The sequence below is a fragment of the Gadus macrocephalus genome, chromosome 11 (assembly GCF_031168955.1).
Source record: "Gadus macrocephalus chromosome 11, ASM3116895v1".
Taxonomy (NCBI): Eukaryota; Metazoa; Chordata; class Actinopteri; order Gadiformes; family Gadidae; genus Gadus; species Gadus macrocephalus.
In genome coordinates this window covers 5,394,942-5,413,342 of record NC_082392.1, presented here as the reverse complement: position 1 = coordinate 5,413,342, position 18,401 = coordinate 5,394,942, and the positions used below count along the sequence as shown (strand labels likewise).

Here is an 18,401-nt window from a genome sequence, read left to right as displayed (position 1 = left end):
TGAAAAAACTTGCCACCGGGGGCGGACCAATATGAAAGACAAAACCCTATGCTTGCATTTCGTGTGCTTTGATACCAATACAAAAGTAAGGACCGTCTGGCCTGCATCGGATGATTCATGGCTTGTACATAACATGACAATGTATTGGGAGTTTAAGATAGAATTGTCATGGTTTGAATAATATAAATAAGCATTGTGTTAAATATTCCATTCGTAATGTTGCCAATTCCCACCTTCTGCCCATACCCCATACCAGAACAGAAAATGTCCAATTCTAATGTTAACTGACTCTAACTGAACAAAAAGACGGATTTCAAAGGTCTGGGAGATTAGTCTGCAGGGAGATACCAGCACTATAAGAGCACCTTTTTATTTATTTTTGAGTCATGTATACATTTTGTTCATTATTTTCCCAGATAATCTGCAAACCGGTAGGCTGTAAGACGAGCGAGCGCTGTTCCCTGAAGGGGGGGGTCCGAGACTGCTACCCGCTGTCCTCAGCCACCTGTCAGGGCACCGGAGACCCCCACTACAAAACCTTTGACGGGCGCCGCTACGACTTCCAGGGCACCTGCATCTACGTGCTCTCCCAGACGGTCCATAGTCCCCTCCCTGACCTCCTGCCCTACCAGGCTCTGGTCCAGAACGAGAATAGGGGCAGGAACAGGGCCGTGGCCTACACCAAGTCTGTTTCTTTGACTGTGTACAACTTCACCATCAGCATGAACAGCGACAGCCCGGGAAAAGTGCTGGTAAGAGTCAAGCCTTTTGTCCGTCAACGTGTCACACGGCTTAAGGCTTAGTTATGGTTCCACGATGACGCAACGTAAGGGGGTTTATAGACCCATCACGTCCTTGCGGACCCTCCTTGCGGCCACCTGATGAGCGCCTCCCAAAAAGTGTAAGCTTGTGTTGAGGCGACGCAGCAGCAAGGAATGTGATTGGTCCTCTCACGTAAATCCAATGTCAAACCTACGCAGAACAAAACAGGTTCACGACTGTGTCGAAGCGACTGCGTGTTCATTGCGTTGCGTCAACGCGGAACCATAACAAAGCCTTTTCTCTCACCCTCGCTATGTTTTATATTACCAACCAACTCCTTGAGTCGGTGGCCCCTTGGTTGCTCAATGCATACATTTCCTACTAAATGTATAGATGTACAGCTTTTCAATATGTACCTAACATGAATGCTATTTGCAGTCAAAGATAACAGTTGATGAAACTCCGTCAGGAAATGCAGGTGTTATAACAGCAAAAAGAAAAGTACATATCAAACTAGAGAAGAAAACCATTGAACAAATTGGACTGTCATCTATATACCTTTATAAATGAATATGTATATGTCATACATCTAATTCTCTTTATAAACTTGCCCATAACAACCACGTTTATTCCTCAAGAAATAGGTATTGTTACTAGTAACTAGGGTTGCAAAATTCCGGGAATTTTCAAAGTTGGAAACTTTCCATGGGAAATAACAGGAATTTATGGGAATTAACAGGTATTTATGGGACTAAACGGGAATAAACCGTGAATATACAAAATTTAAGGTTGGCTCTTAACAGGGGACTTAAATATAGCACTGTGCATTCCTCCATCACATGTGACCTGATGACTTCTAGAACCCTGGACCAAAATTTTGAGCCCAGAGCATGTTTAACTTAAAAATCATGCTTTTGTTCTTCAATGAAAGAATAAAATATTTAGAACTTGTTAAAGTTCTACTAACAAATAAATCTGCTAAAATTATGTTTTTGAAGTTTTTGTAATGTTTTAATAGTTAATTTAGACTGTTATTTTTGCATAATATTTCAAAAATTCCCAAACTTAACTTCCCATGGAAATTTACCTGAAAGTTTCCAGAAATTTACCGGACATTTTCCACCCCTTTGCAACCCTATTACTAACTGACTCCCACCCCTCACTGTCTCCCGGCCTTCTCTCTGTCAGGTGAACAGCCGATCTGTGAACCTGCCCTACACCGCGTTGGAAGGGAAGCTGTCCTTGTTCCGCCAGGGCAGCTTCTGCTTTGTGCAGACACACTTTGGCTTGACTCTGAAGTTCAACTGGAGGAGCCATGTCAGCCTGACGGTGCCTAGCACCTACGCTGGCTCTGTCGAAGGCAAGTGCTGTGTTTGGTAAACAACAGTGTAACTACCAGGAACGCTTATAGGCTTGTTGAAAACAGTTACTTTGAGAGCGCTAATAGTGTACATGGATGTGGATGTCCTCTGAATACAATTTTCTTTGAGTCCAAGGTCTTACCTTTCACAGCAACTCTTGATAATAACAATGTGTGTACAAATATTGTGTTTGCATCTTTAAATATCCTCAAATAATAACTGTTGATGTCTTCTATTTTGTTTGGACAGGTCTGTGTGGTGATTACAACGGTAAGGCCGGGGATGACCTGCAGAAACCAGACAGGTCCCCGGCCAAAGGCCCTACAGACTTTGGGAACAGCTTCAAGGTAATCCAGGGTTCCTTCGTAGATGTTGAGGCACAGCAAGATAAAACCAACGTTCTATGAAGATCACGTTGTTTTCTTCCAGGTTGGAGGGGACGTGGGGTGCACCAGCGAGTGTCCCGGGGGTAAATGTCCTGTCTGCGAGCCAACACTGGCCATACGTTATCAAAAGAAAGACTCCTGCGGGATTATCGCCAACAAGGCAGGACCTTTCAGGTTGGCACATTGTGGTATTTTTAAATGCGTTGATGCATCTTTGGGATTTGTAAGACCCTATCACATTACAAATGCATATTTTCTTCCATTTATAAGGGAAAAATTGTGTATTCTGACTTTCAACCTTCTTTGGTCGAATGGCTTACGGTAGTTTGACAGGTTTATGATATTTGCATTGGAATTAACTAGTAGTGTCCGGAATATAAGGATTCCACGTTCTATCCTTTCTTTGTATTCGTTAAATGTGTATCCTGAATGCGGCTCCTCAAACTCTTTCAATGTATTATTTTTTCTTCTTCCAGAGATTGCCACGCTAAGTTCGACCATACCGAGTACCTCAACGACTGTGTATTTGACCTTTGTGCGTACAAGGGCCACATTACTGCCCTCTGCAACAGTCTGACAAGTTACCTGGTAGTTTGTCAAGCAGCCGGCGCTGTGGTGGAGAACTGGAGGACCCAACAATTCTGCCGTAAGAGAAGCATGAAAAACACAAACTAACAGCCTATAGGTTTTCAGTCAGTCTCTGCTCCATGTGGTTGACATTTCTCACTGATCATCTTTGCAAAATGTACCAACAATATCTATCTAACATACAGATTTCAATTTTAAAGAAAACAGGCTTTCAGAATGGTCAGTTATCAATGGGTTAGCGATGGATGATCATCACGAGGTGTTCATGAGCAGAACTGTACCTAGAACAACTGTGTCGAGACCAATAAGCCAGTTGTATAATTGTACTAGTGTGCCTTCAAAAAAATAATATTCATCGCAACACATGATACTGATATAATATGCCCGCTTATGCCCCTATTATATTATAGCTGGTTTTCCATAACGTGATATTTGATACGTACAAAAACTCTCTGCAAACTTGACTTCAGACACACATTTAGTACGCACACACATTGTAACGGTTCCTCTGCGGCCCCTCCTCTCCACAGCCCTCCGCTGTGGGGCCAACAGTCACTACGAAGCGTGCGCCGTGCCGTGCCCCCAGACCTGCGACGGCTTCGGCCCCGCGGAGGGCTGTGACGTGGAGGCCCCCTGCGGTGAAGGCTGTGTCTGTGACGATGGATTCCTGCTCAGTGATGACCAGTGTGTAGCCGTGGCAGAATGTGGCTGCCAGTACAATGAGCAGTATTACCGCAGTGAACAGGTGAGATATCGACACCATCTTCATGAGCTTGCACAATAGTATCCTTAGGCCCAACGTTTGCGCCGCGGTGTTAAACGATCCTGAGCATACCGCAGTTATTATCAAACAGAACAGTAGCAGTGTGCAGATGGTAATATATTTATTAACTAAAAGGAAAACCTTTGTTGTAATGGAGGGGGGGGGGGGGGGGATTGGGGTTAAATAATTGACATATTTGCCTGATCTAGCAAACCAAACCAATACTCATAGGACGTCCTCTGTGTTCCAGGTGTTTTATGGTGCGGACTGCGGGAGCAGGTGTGTCTGTCTGGAAGGACAGGTGAAGTGTGATGACTCTTTCACCTGCTCAGCCAATGAGAAGTGTGCTCTGGAGTCGGGCGTGTTCTCCTGTGTTCCCAAAACAACCGGCTCTTGCTCGGTGTTCGGGTCTTGCTCAGTGAGGACACTGGACGGAAAGGTCAGGAAACGTCCTTTTCTTAGTGCTTAATCCAAACTGATTTATAGGAATGCATTGATACGTTGGTTTGGTCCTCCATAGAAATCAATATCGTTTGTCCAAATAATATTGCATGGACAGTTGTCAATTTACGCATGAATTATTCTTCAATCTCTTCTCCATTCTTCTCCTTCTCTAGTCTTACCCTCTTTGGGGAGAATGTGGCTTCATTCTATCGGAGGTGGAAGAAAAGGCAGGAGTGATTTCGGGCTTCTCTCTGTCAATACAACAGAGCACCACTAAAGGAGGTCAAGTCTACCGCAGTGTGACGTTGAAGGCATACAATTATGAGATCACCATGAGGCCGGGGGTTGTCTGGGAAGTCCTGGTATGGTTCCTAGCTTTGGATCTTTCAAATGAAAAATAAGCCCTTTTTAAATGTTTTTAATATGACAAATTCAAGTCTCTCAAAATAATTCAAATATATAATTTTTTTATAACCACAGATTGAGGACATCAGAACCAACCTCCCTCTGTCATTGGACGACGGCAAGATTGAGGTGCATCAGGGTGGCAGTAGCATCGTCATAAAGACTGACTTTGGCCTCCATTTGACCTACGACACTCTAGCAGGCGTCGTGCTGACGCTCCCGTCCACCTACGGCGGCGTGCTGCGCGGCCTGTGCGGCGACTTTAACGGCGATCCATCCGATGACTTCGCTTTGGCCGGACAAACCGGAGAGCCGTCCGTGGGGGACTTCATCGCAGAGTGGACCAGCAAAGACGTGCCCTGCGAGCCGGGATGCAAAGGGCCGACCTGCACCGAAACGGGAGGATCAGAGAACCCCGAAACCAAACACTGCGACATTATTAAATCACCGAAGGGCCCCCTCGCAGGGTGCCATGCGGCAGTGCCACCTCTCCCCTACTTTGAGGCTTGTGTCAGGCAAGTCCTATGTCCTATTTCCTATGTCCCATGTCCTATGCCCTCTGTCCATTGTTCAGCATTTCAGAACTAGCATGGACGTTACGTGTGAAAGGGTGATAGATAACAATATTGGTGACGGATTGAGTCTGACACTTAAAGGACCCATATTATACCAGCAGGTTTGAGTGTGCTTAGCCGTTACATGCTGTTTCGAAAATCTGCCTCCTCTGACATCACAAATAGACCTGTCCACCTAGATGATCGATGATGTCACTAGAGGCAGATTTTCAAAACGGCTTGTAATAGCTAATTACACTCAAACCTGGAGGCATAATACATCACCTTTAAAGTAACGAGCTCCCTTTGTCTCCAGTGAGATCAGCCACGGGGGCGGGCAGGACGTGGTGTGTCGGCACATCCAGGACTACGTTTCCATCTGTCAGTCATCGGGGGCCACTGTTGCCGAGTGGAGAGTGCATGGCTTCTGTGGTAAGGGAATCTCCAGCAAAAAAAGCATTACATGATTAACAATGCATTCTCCTTCAACCACACGCCAAGTTAAATTGTGTTCACGTTGAAAACTTACTTAGTTTGCTGATGCCAATTTATGACCAAATTGTCAACTAGTTAGTACATTATGACTGAATTAATGTTGACTGATAGGTTATATCTAACCACAAGCTGTTTCATTAGTCATACTGCTTTATTTGATATTGCCCATTTGATTATTGTGTTGTATTCACTGTGATGAGTCACAATCTTACATGTTGTTATTCTTATACACATTCACAAAAAATAAGGAATTTAAAGTATCTGAAATTTGAAAATTTCTGAGACCTTATGGACCTTCTTTAATTGAGACAAATACGTTAGAGTAACTTGTAATGGGTTAGGGTATCAAACATCATTGAAAAAACATCTCAAAAACGAATCCCTTTGAACTCAAAGTCTAATTTCCTGCGAGCCATCGGCCGTTGTCGGGGAACCATTGCCCAACTGTCCAAATGTTCAATCCTGTAGCAGTCATGCTCCCGTGACAATCGTGTTGACTCCTGCCTCCCATGGCTCTTCTCCCCCAGTCGCTTCCTGTCCCAGCGGGACTCACTACGAGCTGTGCCCGGACACCTGCACCGCCACGTGTGCCCACCTGGCGGCGCCGGGCCCCTGCCCCCGCTGCCACGAGGGCTGCCAGTGTGACGGGGACCTGGTGTTCGACGGGGGCCGCTGTGTGCCCACCGAGCGCTGTGGGTGCTCCGTGGAGGGCCAGTACTACAAGGTGACACCAGCGCTCATAGCTATGAGGTCTCTGAGGTCCGCACTTTGTGGTAACAAAAGTGCGATAAAAACGAAATTAGAAACTACATAGAACCCAAAAATACAACTGAATACAAACTTAGCAGTTGAGAGCCTAATTCCCCCCCCCCCCTAATATATACAAAATTTTTAATTGACCCTCAATAACATGAGTTTATCAAACGGTAGGGCCTAATCCTTAGACTGTGAGGGATCAGTTATTTTACGTCGATGTCCTTTGGTATCCAGTCAGGTGAATCAGTCCTGCAAGAGGACTGCTCAGAGAGATGCGAGTGTGGCGCCGGTATCTTTAACTGCAGCGCTACCAGCTGTCAGAACGAGGACAAATGTGACGTCAAGGATGGAACCCTGGGTTGTAACCCGATCGGTAAGGCATTGATCGAGTTCAACCCCCGAATCCTACACTTTGGTTCACTGTTATTCCCACAATGATTCCTCCTTCTTTCTCTCAACTTCAACTGTTAATTTTTTTAGTACCACAACACACCACAGTACACTATACTATGCTTTAATACTACACTATACTTAATTATAGTCTGCCATCATACTACAATATCCCAATAGTATACTGTACTGGAATGTGCGAGTACTAAACAATGCTATCTAAATGTACTACACTAATACAATACTGTACAACACTACACTATGCTACACCATACTATCCTATAATATACTAAACACCATACTATCCTTTACTATACTCTCTCTATTTCCTTGTGACCCAGACCCCTGTGCCGGGGCCAGCTGCAGGGTGAAGGAGCACTGTGAGGTGAAGGAGGGCCAGGGGGTATGTGTCCCTGACTCTATGGCGGTGTGCTGGGCCTACGGTGACCCCCACTACAGCACCTTCGACGGCTGGACCTACGGTTTCCAGGGAACCTGCAGCTATGTCCTCGTCAACACCACAGGTTTGCAGTGACGTATTATTTTGATAATGAATTTCATTTACATTTGGGGCATTTAGCAGACGCTTATATTCAAAGTGACTTACAACAAGTACAATTTTCCGAAGAAGGAGAAACAATAATTTGCTGTCGGTACAGTAAAGAGGTTTATAGAATTAAGTGTCAATCCCTATTACGATAATTATTAGGTTAACCCATTCCACGTATACAACAAGATAGCTAATGCCAAGTACATCTAAGACCCAATCCCATTTCCACCCCTTACCCCTCCCCCTTAAGCCTCCCCCTTGTTTTTGTCGGGGTAGGGCTGTCCCAATTCTCATTTTGGTTAAGGGCTAGGTCCAAGACGTAGGGCTACGTAGCCCTTGAAATGAAGCTTCCAAAGGAGCACACTTTTAAAGGGAGGGCTTTGAGGAAAAGCCGGCCGGCAAATTTGGCAGCTGTCATGAATCCTTTTTTTTTTTTTTTTTGTGAAGCACATTGGGTCCTAGAAATGCGCTATACAAGACTGATTTTATTATTATTAGTAGTATCATTCGGACTCATGCTGTAAAGTTGACTGTTATATTCGGCTTGAAGTCATACACTGACATTGCATCTCTGAGCTCGACATAACACGTGACATAACGGTCAACACTGTTGCCACAGTTACCTTGAAAAAGTTATCAGATTACTGATTACTAGTTACTCCTTAAAATAGTAACTTTACTGATTACTTGATTTTAAAAGTAACTAAGTTAGATTACAAGTTACTTTTTTAGTTACATTTAGCTGCGACAACACCCCCTGCCACCTCAAAATAAAAAATGACAACCTGTTTTGCCAATACAAACTTTTTGCCCCCCCTTCCCCCCTGTCAACAATTGTTCTTCCACCCCCCCTCGGCAACAATTGTACATCCACCCCCCCTCCCCCCACCACCCTCCACAATTCTGTGCAGGGGGCTGGTAGGGGGAATTCGGGGGGGGGGCCATGAGTACCTCTTGTATACAGGGCCCAGAATTTGGTGCTACGGCCCTGGGTGCACACACTGACACATGGCTTTCAACCGCTTCCGACAACTTTTAATGCGTAGACGCACGCTTCACGGGGCGATCACCGGACGCATCTCCATTTGCGTGACATAAATAGCGCGTTCTAGCGCTCGAGCTGCTCGGAACTATCCGTGGGTTTAGTTCTCTGGTGATAACGTAGAGGCTCCAGCGCAACACACACACACACATGCAGCACCGCGCGACTAATTGCGCCGCTAATAACAACTGGTAGCGCGGACTCTAGAGAGTCGAGGTCGACACTCGCCTCTGATAGATTGAAGTCTTTGAAGACTTACGCTTCACACACACTCTCACACAAACAGACACACACACACCGGCGCTGGCCGTTTCGGCGCCCTAGGCGACTCGAAATCAATTTGCGCCCTGGACAAGTCTATATTTTAATTGACAAATTAAGGGCGCCATCAGAGGGCGCCCCAAACGCATTTGCCGCCCTAGGCGGTCGCCTAGGTCGCCTATGCCGAGCGCCGGCCCACCCACCCACACACACACACACACAATCCATCGCTTTCAACGCCAATCGGTGATCCGGTAAAAAGAAATAAGGGGTAAGGGGTGGAAATTGGATTGGGCCAAGTGTACTTAGTACATCGCTTAGTACATCTCTTTTTAGATGATGATGAGAGATGTTGCATGGCTTTATTTATACGTTTATGTTTGCTTAAACATTTATGTATAATATATGTTGTCTGCATATTTGTCATGAAAACATAAGTACTTTCCACATTTGCACAACATTTTCTAAATAAATGATAATGATACAAAAAAAACCAATAGAAATACATAATCTCAGATTGACCGATCCAGGACTATCAATGGGGGCTGCTTCCTGATCCCAGCCTTCACCTGCTGTCCCTCCAGGTAAAGACCCGGACCTCCCGGAGGTGCTGGTGCTGAGTAAGAACGAGCTGAGGGGGAACTTTGTGGGCTCTTTCCTCCGCTCCATCACCGTGGTGCTGCTAGGCTACACCATCGAGATGCCCAGTGGCCTCAGAGGAACTGTACTGGTAGGCTTTAGTTTTTTTAACCAAAGGATGACTAAAATGCTTCTAAAATAAACTGTCTACCTTAGCTTTAATGGTCATGAAGATTCTGGCAGGTGACTCAATAGAGGCAGGAATATTCAGATATTTGTAATGAAATGCTAATTTATTTAATAAATAAGGACCATATTATCCAAATGATTTTCCTAATCATTGCCTCAGTATGAATACATCATTTTCTCTCCGTAGGTTGACGGTATTAAAGCCAATTTGCCGGTTGACCTGGCAAGAGGCATCTCCATCACCGAGTCTGGGATCAGAGGAGTCATCAAAACCGACCTAGGTATAGAGATCTCTTTCGATTGGTCTACGGTTGCTTCGGTTGCCCTCAGTAGCAGTTACTACGGGAACGTCGACGGACTCTGCGGCAACTACAACGGCAACAAAGAGGACGAACTAAACACAACCGCAGGAACTCCGTACGCAAACGTAACGGACTGGGCTGGTTCGTGGAGTGTGACGGACGGGGACCCCTTCTGCTACCACCACTGTGAGGGCACGTGTCCACAGTGTTCCCCCGAGGACCAGAAGCGGTACGTTTCAGTGACGCGTTTGAATAAAGTACCTGGTGGTATATATTATACCACCAACTGTGAGTGTGATTACCGTTACAAGCGGGATAGATCATTCTACCAGCCTACCCAGTTGACTTTAGCAAACGTTGCTCATCTATCCGTCATACATCGAGGAGGACACGCCCACTTGAGATGTCAGAAGAAGCAGATTATAAAAACGGCTTGTAACGGCTCATCACACTCACACCTGGTGGTGTAATATGTCACATTTAATGCCCGAATCAAAATCATACTACTATATTAGCAGGCCTGTCGCACCAGTAACTCAAGGTACTCAAGTGCGCATGTGCCAAGCGCAAATGCACATATACACCACAAGCACACACATGCGCACGAACATACACGGAAACTCACACACATGCGCACACACACACAAGCACGCTCGCACACGCACATGCCGCATGTCAACATAAAGGCAGCGACAAATTCATGGAAGCTCACACACGCACACACGTAAGACGTTATGTTTTCAAACATAACGGCTCCGCCGTCGACAAACTCTCCCAGGTAAGACGTTCTGTCTATAGACTATATAAGTTGCGATAAAATAAGGGAAGAGACAATTTCTCACCTCGACAAGCATCGGCCGGTCGTTCATTTTGTCATATTAAAACCAGTGTTTTGTCCCTATAACCAGTGTGTAACACTGTTGGGTTAAAAGCTATAACTGTAACAGGGGGGGTTAGGCAGAACCCAAGTGCACGGACAGACGACAGTTGAGGACAGTTTCAAGGATTTAATTCGGTACAGGATCGGGCAGGCAGAGAGCAAACAGTAAAGTCACCAATAGGTGGGCAGGGAATCGTCGGTGGGTCAGCAGGCGAGGAGTCGGCAACGGGAGGGCAGACAGGCAGGCGAGGGGCAGGAAACAGGGAAGCAGGCAGGCCGGCAGGGACTCGACAACAGGCGGGTGGTCAGACTGGCAAGGGGTCGGCAACGGGAGGGCAGACAGGCAGGCGAAGAGCAGGAAACAGGGAAGCAGACAGACAGGCCGGCAGGGACTCGACAACAGGCGGGTGGTCAGACAGGCGAGGGGTTGGAAACAGGCAGGATCAGCGTTGTAGAAACAGTTCAGGAGTTGCGGGAAAGCTCTGTGAGTACGAGAGACGATCTGGCAGAGACTGAGTGGAGAGAGAGGATTTATATAGAGGGGTCACAGGTGAAGGTGGTTGGGTTAATTAGGGGAGATCAGGGTGGCATGCAGGTGAATGGGAAAACCAGGAGCGGACCAAGACAATGACACAACGAAAACATGTCAATAACACAGTAGGCTATTGTGAATTATGTCTATAGAGCAGCCCACCACAAGACTACACTGAACTCTCTCCTCCTTGAGCCTCCCGAAATGTCTTTACACTTTGTTGCTCAAACTTAATATTACCCTCCTCCTTGAGCCTCCCGAAATGTCTTGCGATATCGATAACCCCCCCTCCCCTTGTGGACTGTTGGTTGTTTTATTTTTCGTATGTTTTGTGTGTATGCTATGTGTGACTGTAGGCTACTACAGCCTGTCTTGGCCAGGACACTTGAAGAGATGTTTAATCTCAACGATGATTATTATTTTCAACTAACCAATAGTAGTTGCCTTACATGTCAATGCACTTATCAGCCCTGAATAACAGTAAAAGCTAATTAATAATTTATTTGCATGCATAGTATACCATACTTTCCATTGAACAATTACCCCCATAATTACAACTAGAGGTTGAGCGCACGCAACGCACGCGCAAAAACTCTTATGATAATAATACTGGTGCATGATGTTCAATAAATGGGATAAAGTTTTGATATGAGATCAAATATTAATTCTTCATTGTCACTTTTTTCCTAGGTATGCTGGCCATGAGTTTTGCGGCATTGCAGAGGATAAGAAGGGGCCTTTTGCGAGCTGCCATCCTAGTGTGGACATCAAACAGTTTATGTACGACTGCTTGTATGATGTTTGTGTGAACGAGGGGAGTCAGGAGGTTCTCTGTGAGGCACTGTCTAGTTATAACGCTGAATGCCAGAAGGCTGGAGTCACCGTCTCACAATGGAGAGAATTAGCAAACTGTGGTAAGTTACGGTTACGTATACGCATTCACAAACAGCCATTTACCTTATTTTAAGCGGTAATATCGAAGATTTCTGTTCTCTTTGGCGACACCTTTTGGCGATAAGTGGTAAGTGTTACAACTTACAATCATCCAAAAGATGTTGGCGGAGACAATCAGTAACATTTAAAATACTTCAAATGCTTTCATCAGTGGGCCATAGGCTCAGTCACCATTGAGTTTCCTCATTCGGCGATAGATAGTGACTCAACAGACATTTGTTTACAGAATAAATCTTCGAGATGGGCCCTTTGACCTCTATGTTAATGAGTTTGTGTACAGCTACACCATTGAATTCTGACAACTACCTGCAGAAAAGGCCTGTAATGAATCTAAAAATGAACCAACCTCACCGCTGTCCTGTCTGTGTTCCGTCAGCCCTGGCCTGTCCCGTGAACAGCCATTACAAAGAGTGTGGGCCAGCGTGTCCAGAGACCTGCAGTCCTGCTCCCGACCTGTGCTCCACGGTCTGCTCAGAAGGCTGCTTCTGCGACCCTGGCTTTGTGCTCAGTGGAGAGAAGTAGGTTGTTCTCCTTTATGAAGGGGACAGATCCTCCTGTAGACCATAGGATATACCGCTCACCCTCCAATATGAACAATTATTGTTATGATATATATATATATATATATATATTAGAGCTGTCAAGCGATTAAAATATTTAATAGTTATAGTCCTAGTTAACTCACGATTAATCGCAAATCTTTTTTCTATGCTAAATATCTCTTGATTTCTTTGTCCCATTAATTGTTCTAATTTTAATGCTCTTATCAACATGGAGAAGTGCATCGGCTTGCCTTGTGCAAATTGGCATATACTGATTGGCATATACTGATCAAAACTGGACGATACAAAAAAAGAGCCTATAGTGCAATTAAATTATGAACATACAAACATACTGCCTTGAACATAGCAGTCAGGCTACTGCTTCTTTGTTTTGAGCCAAAGAAAGGCCAAAGATCTTTTTTAAATAAGAAATTGCGCTAATCGCGCGATAAAAAAATTAACGCCGTTAAAATTGGTTTGCGTTAACGCAGTTAATAACGCGTTTAACTGACAGCACTAATACATATATATATATATATATATTAGGGCCCGACCGATTTATCGGCCTGCCGATTTAATCGGCCGATTATAGCCTTTTTGAAAATAATCGGCATCGGCCAAAAAGACGCAGATTACAACCGATTATTTTATTTTTTTTATAAATGTTATTGCGATTAGTATCCTGCAGATTGCGCTCCTACTCGCCTTGCTAACTAACAACTTTAGCTGGAGTAAAAAAGAGGAGATTGAATTTTACCGTACAACATGAAAGCACGCTCGCTCAGGCAGCTGCGCGCTCACCTCACCAATGTACACAAGACGCGTTGTTTGAGCATGTTGTGCCTGTTTTTCTTTAGGTCCCAGGCCATGTTAATTTGTTATACTGTAGACTCTAACGGTGAGACCATACTGCTCAGCACGCACGTGTTAGTCACTGCTCACGAGCGCAGCACATTGGGAGTTAGTTATTTATTTTACATTACACTCATTTTTGACTGTAAATGTATTCTAAAACACTCAAAGGTTCTGCATTCAATTCACATATTAGTCAAAAGTGTTTAAAGTATATTTAAGGTATCAAAAACTACGTTTTATATGTTGTTGTTTTTTTTGTTGTTTTTTTTAATCGGCCGATTAAATCGTAATCGTAATTTTTCTCTGAAAATAATCGGCATCGGCATCGGCACTCAAAAATCAGTATCGGTCGGGCCCTAATATATATATATTACGATTGGATTACAAGTACAATCTCATGTAAATTCAAGGCTAGGCCGTTATTGATGAATGGCATTATTTGGAATAACATTATTTAAATGTTCATGATCCACTCAGATTGGGTCAAAAGCGAACAAACATCCTTAACCATAACCAGGACATCATTTATGATTTATCGACTTATGACAGCATTTATTTAAAGGCACTGAGGAAAAGGATTTGTATGAAATTAATCATTACATGAATATAGAATTCAAAGTCCAACACGTCAAAAAATATTACCAAAAAACCCAACTTACTAAATTCTGTTTATGCACGGTGGCCACGGGCAGGAAGAAATCGGTACTTGCTCCACATGTGAACAACCACTCATTCAGTTCCTTACACTGTCTTAACAGGTGTGTGGACAAGGCAACCAGCTGTGGCTGCAATCACGAAGGCCGCTACCATCTGCCCGGTGAGTCGTTCTGGGCGGACTCGGAGTGCAACAGCAGATGCGTGTGTGACAGAGCGACGCAGCAGGCGCAGTGTCACCCGAGGGGCTGCAAGGCCGACGAGCACTGCGCCGTGAGGGACGGGGTCCAGGACTGCTTCCCCCTGAGCTTCAAGACCTGCTCGGCCCAGGGAGACCCACACTTCCACACCTTCGACGGCCGCAAGTTTGATTTCCAGGGCAACTGTGTCTACCAGTTTGCCAGCGTGTGTAAAAACACAACGGGACTGGAGAAGTTTGAGGTGAGAACGGCTAACGAAAAGGAACGTTAGGATATGGAGGTTTGGGAATATTTGTGCACAGCCGTGCACAGTAGTGGGGTCAAGAGTAAACATTGGAAGGAATAGGGCAAAACCGTAGAGATAGAACGTAGGCCTACTGTTCTGTGTTAAATGACAAATCTTGTCTGATGGATTTTATGCATCTTTTTCTGCGGTAGATGTTTTCTTGATCCTTACATTTTTGCCTTTCTGTTGACACAAAATGTTTACAATGTGAGCTTTCTTTTAGCAAATAACAATTATTATCTAATGTTCTCCCTGTCGTCTAGGTTAGCCTAGAAAACAATAATCGTGGCTCCAAAAGAGTTTCCTATGCAAAAACAGTGACTGTTAAGGTCTACGGCAACACGTACATCATTTCTAAAGACTACCAAGGACAAGTCCAGGTATGATGCTCCCGCAGTATCCCACACACAAGTTGACGCACAAATATTACATTCACCAATGCCCCCAATTCCTACAACCCACAAATAGTCTTGGTACCGATTTAAATACACAGACTTACAGCGCAAGCATGGAAATGGTGTGTGTATGGTGTATTAATGTGTGTGCACAGTTTATAAATGTGCACGTGTATTCATGTCTGTATGTGTACGGTATATGAATATGTTAACAGGTGGATGGGGAGGCAGTCTACCTTCCATTCTCCTCAAACCAATCACTGGTCACGGTTCATAGAAGAAACAGGCGGGCCGTCCTGGAAACCAGTTTCCTGAAGGTGAGGAAAACAAGCAATTATGGACACACACATGGTATAAACCGTTTGATTCATGTCCATTATGGGCATACACACATGGTATAAACCGTTTGATTCATGTCCATTCATGTCTCTATGGGCCCTATCTTGCATCCGGCGCAATTGACTTAATCACTGGCGCATGTGTCGTTGCTAGTTTGCAACTGGCGCAGAGCGTTCTTTTCCCTCCTGCGCCACGCGTCGGTAAATTAGGGAATGATCTTGCGCCCCAAGGGGCAGCTCGGCGAAAGGAGGCGTGTTCTGGCACAAACGTTCCCTGGTGCTATCTTGCAGTTTCAGAAACCACTCGCGCCACAAACCAGGGAATACCTGGTTTAAAGTCAGTGGCGCGTTGTTCAGACGCTATTTTAAGGGCGCATGCTTAATGTTGCTTGTGCACCTTGCGCATACACTTTGCTTCTCTCATCTACCTAGCCACACATTCTTGGTATATTATTTGGGAAAGAACAGCTGATACAGTGGTAATAAGTTGTACTTTTTAGTCAATGCATCTGCAAACACCGTACAGCAAACACATATTTTCTTGACACAGACATCGTGTACATGCCCATAACTTTTAGGATTGATGAGTATTTGATCGTGAGAAAACATTGTTTTACCGCGAGTGTTAAAAATAATGAATGAATGCGAGCGCGCGTGTGCGTGTATGTGCAACATACAATGTAACAATGTATATTAACGGGGGACAAATGCATATTAGGAACACAAGTCGATAACGATAATGCATACACTACTGATAAGAAACGATGTTTATAATGTATTGCGTACATCATTAAATAGAACCACAGTTACCGCATATCATATGTTATAGGCTATCATACACGTTTTCTTTGCCGAAATTTATTTGAGGACTCAGTATTTCTGAAGTTGTGGAAGAAAACCTTATTCCATGTGTGAATTAGGCCATATTATTTGGCCATAAACTCAGCCATTTGAAGTTTGAAATGCATGTGCATCTGTCTCATCGGAGACTGCAGACGCGCTGTCAAAATATCAACTCGTCAGATTCAAATGTGCTCATGGCTCTTAAAGGGGAGGGGGCTGGCACTCTCATTGGTTTATTGCACGTAACGCCCAAACCACACCTACAGGTAATTAAGCTACTTCAGACCAACCCTTTTTAGATATGTGCCGGGCGCAAGAGTCATTTTTTCTCGGCGGTAAACTAGCGACATCGCCGTAGAACCGCCCACAAAGGCACTTGCACTTGGCGCTTCGCACTTGCGTTTCAGACCGTTAAAATAGGGCCCTATATCCATATGATACAGAGGTCGATGCAGATACAGTTTTGTTTTCCAAAAGTTGACAATAAACGGCAAGACGTTTTCAATGATTTGGTGATATAATAGTTATAATGGAATATAGTAATGTTTCTTGATAGGCCTGTTTTGTTATTGTCCTTGTGGTGATGGTGGAAGTTGATGAATATTAACAAGTATACATAACACTCCCTGAAAGGTTTATTTTGTTCTTATTTGTCTTTTGTTCTTAAGGTCTCTTATGATTGGCGTAGTGCCGTGAAGGTGATAGTAGCGACCACTTATCACAACGCGTTATGTGGTCTCTGTGGAAACTTCAACAATGATCCAAAAGATGACCTCATGCTGGCCAGTGGGAAAGCTGCTTCCAATGCAAAGGAGTTTGGAATCAGCCAATGGCTTGCCAGCGTGCCAGGCTGTTCTCATGAGTGTAAGGCTAGGGTCAACACTTTTTTTCTGATGTTTATAAGTATTGAAAGCATTATGGTTGCATTGGGAGTGAAAAAAATGTGAAAACATCGCAAGAGAAACAATTATTCAGTTGTGTTTCCTTTTCCAATGTCGAATTCCTTTCAGAAATTAAGGAGGAGAGTAAATTTAATCTCTCTCTCTCTCTCTCTGTCTCTCTTGCTCTCTCTCTCTCTCGCTCTCTCAGGTAAGGACTGTGCACCAGAGCTGAGCCCTGGCAGTGTGCCCCCTGCCTACAAGGCGACCTGTGAGGTGATCAGGAAGCGGGACGGGCCCCTGAGGGACTGTGCGCGGCTCCTGGACGCGGAGCAGTACTACGGGGACTGTGTGTTCGACATGACGCTGACCAACGGGAAGGCCGCCGCCGCCTGCGACATCATCAGCGACTACGTGGACGACTGCCAGCAGCAGGGGGGCACCGTGGAGGACTGGAGGAGCAAGAACTTCTGCTGTAAAAACTGACCCCCACACACACACACACACACACACACACACACACACGGACACACGGACAGACAGACACAGAGACCGACAGACAGAGACAGACATACACACACAGAGACACACACACACAGAGATACACACACACAGACAGACAGACAGACAGACAGACACAGACAGACACACACACACACAAACGGACACAGAGACAGACAGACACAGAGACAAACAGACAGAGACACACACTCACACACACAGAGACACACACACACACACAGAGACACACAGACAGAGATACACACACAGAGACACAGACAGACAGAGACAAACACACACACAGAGACACAGACAGACAGACACAACAAAGACACACACATTCAACCTGGCTGAATGATATGCATTACATGTAAATGAAATGTACTGGGAATTGTGAATGAACTTAAGGGAGACACTACCACAATTGTGTACTAAGTGTGTGTGTGTGTGTGTGTGTGTGTGTGTGTGTGTGTGTGTGTGTGTGTGTGTGTGTGTGTGTGTGTGTGTGTGTGTGTGTGTGCGCGCATCGCATCGCAGGGATGCAGTGTCCAGCCAACAGTGTGTACAGCCTGGCAGCCCCAGGATGTCCGGCCACCTGTGGGTCTTTGTCCCCCTCCTTTAAATGTCGAGACCCCTCCGCCGAGGGCTGCGTCTGCCAACAAGACTTCGTGCTCAGTCAGGTACTCACTCTACACTACTACTACTAACACTAGTGC

At 45.0% G+C, this 18,401-nt stretch overlaps 2 protein-coding genes across 2 annotated transcripts in view; one reads left to right on the top strand and one right to left on the bottom strand.

Moving 5' to 3' along the window:
• The window catches only part of dtnbp1a (dystrobrevin binding protein 1a), a 46,080-nt gene that overhangs the window by 19,493 nt on the left and 8,186 nt on the right, over positions 1-18,401 (bottom strand). The window lies entirely within an intron of this gene.
• The window catches only part of LOC132468259 (IgGFc-binding protein-like), a 33,664-nt gene that overhangs the window by 11,700 nt on the left and 3,563 nt on the right, over positions 1-18,401 (top strand). The window contains exons 13-35 of the mRNA XM_060065988.1: positions 417-752; positions 1,951-2,122; positions 2,373-2,470; positions 2,553-2,683; positions 2,986-3,155; positions 3,628-3,842; positions 4,111-4,299; positions 4,478-4,666; positions 4,785-5,224; positions 5,580-5,695; positions 6,286-6,482; positions 6,749-6,887; positions 7,246-7,428; positions 9,342-9,487; positions 9,713-10,056; positions 11,930-12,153; positions 12,570-12,711; positions 14,349-14,685; positions 14,994-15,110; positions 15,341-15,442; positions 16,975-17,170; positions 17,396-17,659; positions 18,223-18,365. Of these exons, the coding sequence (XP_059921971.1) occupies positions 417-752; positions 1,951-2,122; positions 2,373-2,470; positions 2,553-2,683; positions 2,986-3,155; positions 3,628-3,842; positions 4,111-4,299; positions 4,478-4,666; positions 4,785-5,224; positions 5,580-5,695; positions 6,286-6,482; positions 6,749-6,887; positions 7,246-7,428; positions 9,342-9,487; positions 9,713-10,056; positions 11,930-12,153; positions 12,570-12,711; positions 14,349-14,685; positions 14,994-15,110; positions 15,341-15,442; positions 16,975-17,170; positions 17,396-17,659; positions 18,223-18,365 (4,590 nt within the window). The remainder of the gene's footprint in view (positions 1-416; positions 753-1,950; positions 2,123-2,372; positions 2,471-2,552; positions 2,684-2,985; positions 3,156-3,627; positions 3,843-4,110; positions 4,300-4,477; positions 4,667-4,784; positions 5,225-5,579; positions 5,696-6,285; positions 6,483-6,748; positions 6,888-7,245; positions 7,429-9,341; positions 9,488-9,712; positions 10,057-11,929; positions 12,154-12,569; positions 12,712-14,348; positions 14,686-14,993; positions 15,111-15,340; positions 15,443-16,974; positions 17,171-17,395; positions 17,660-18,222; positions 18,366-18,401) is intronic.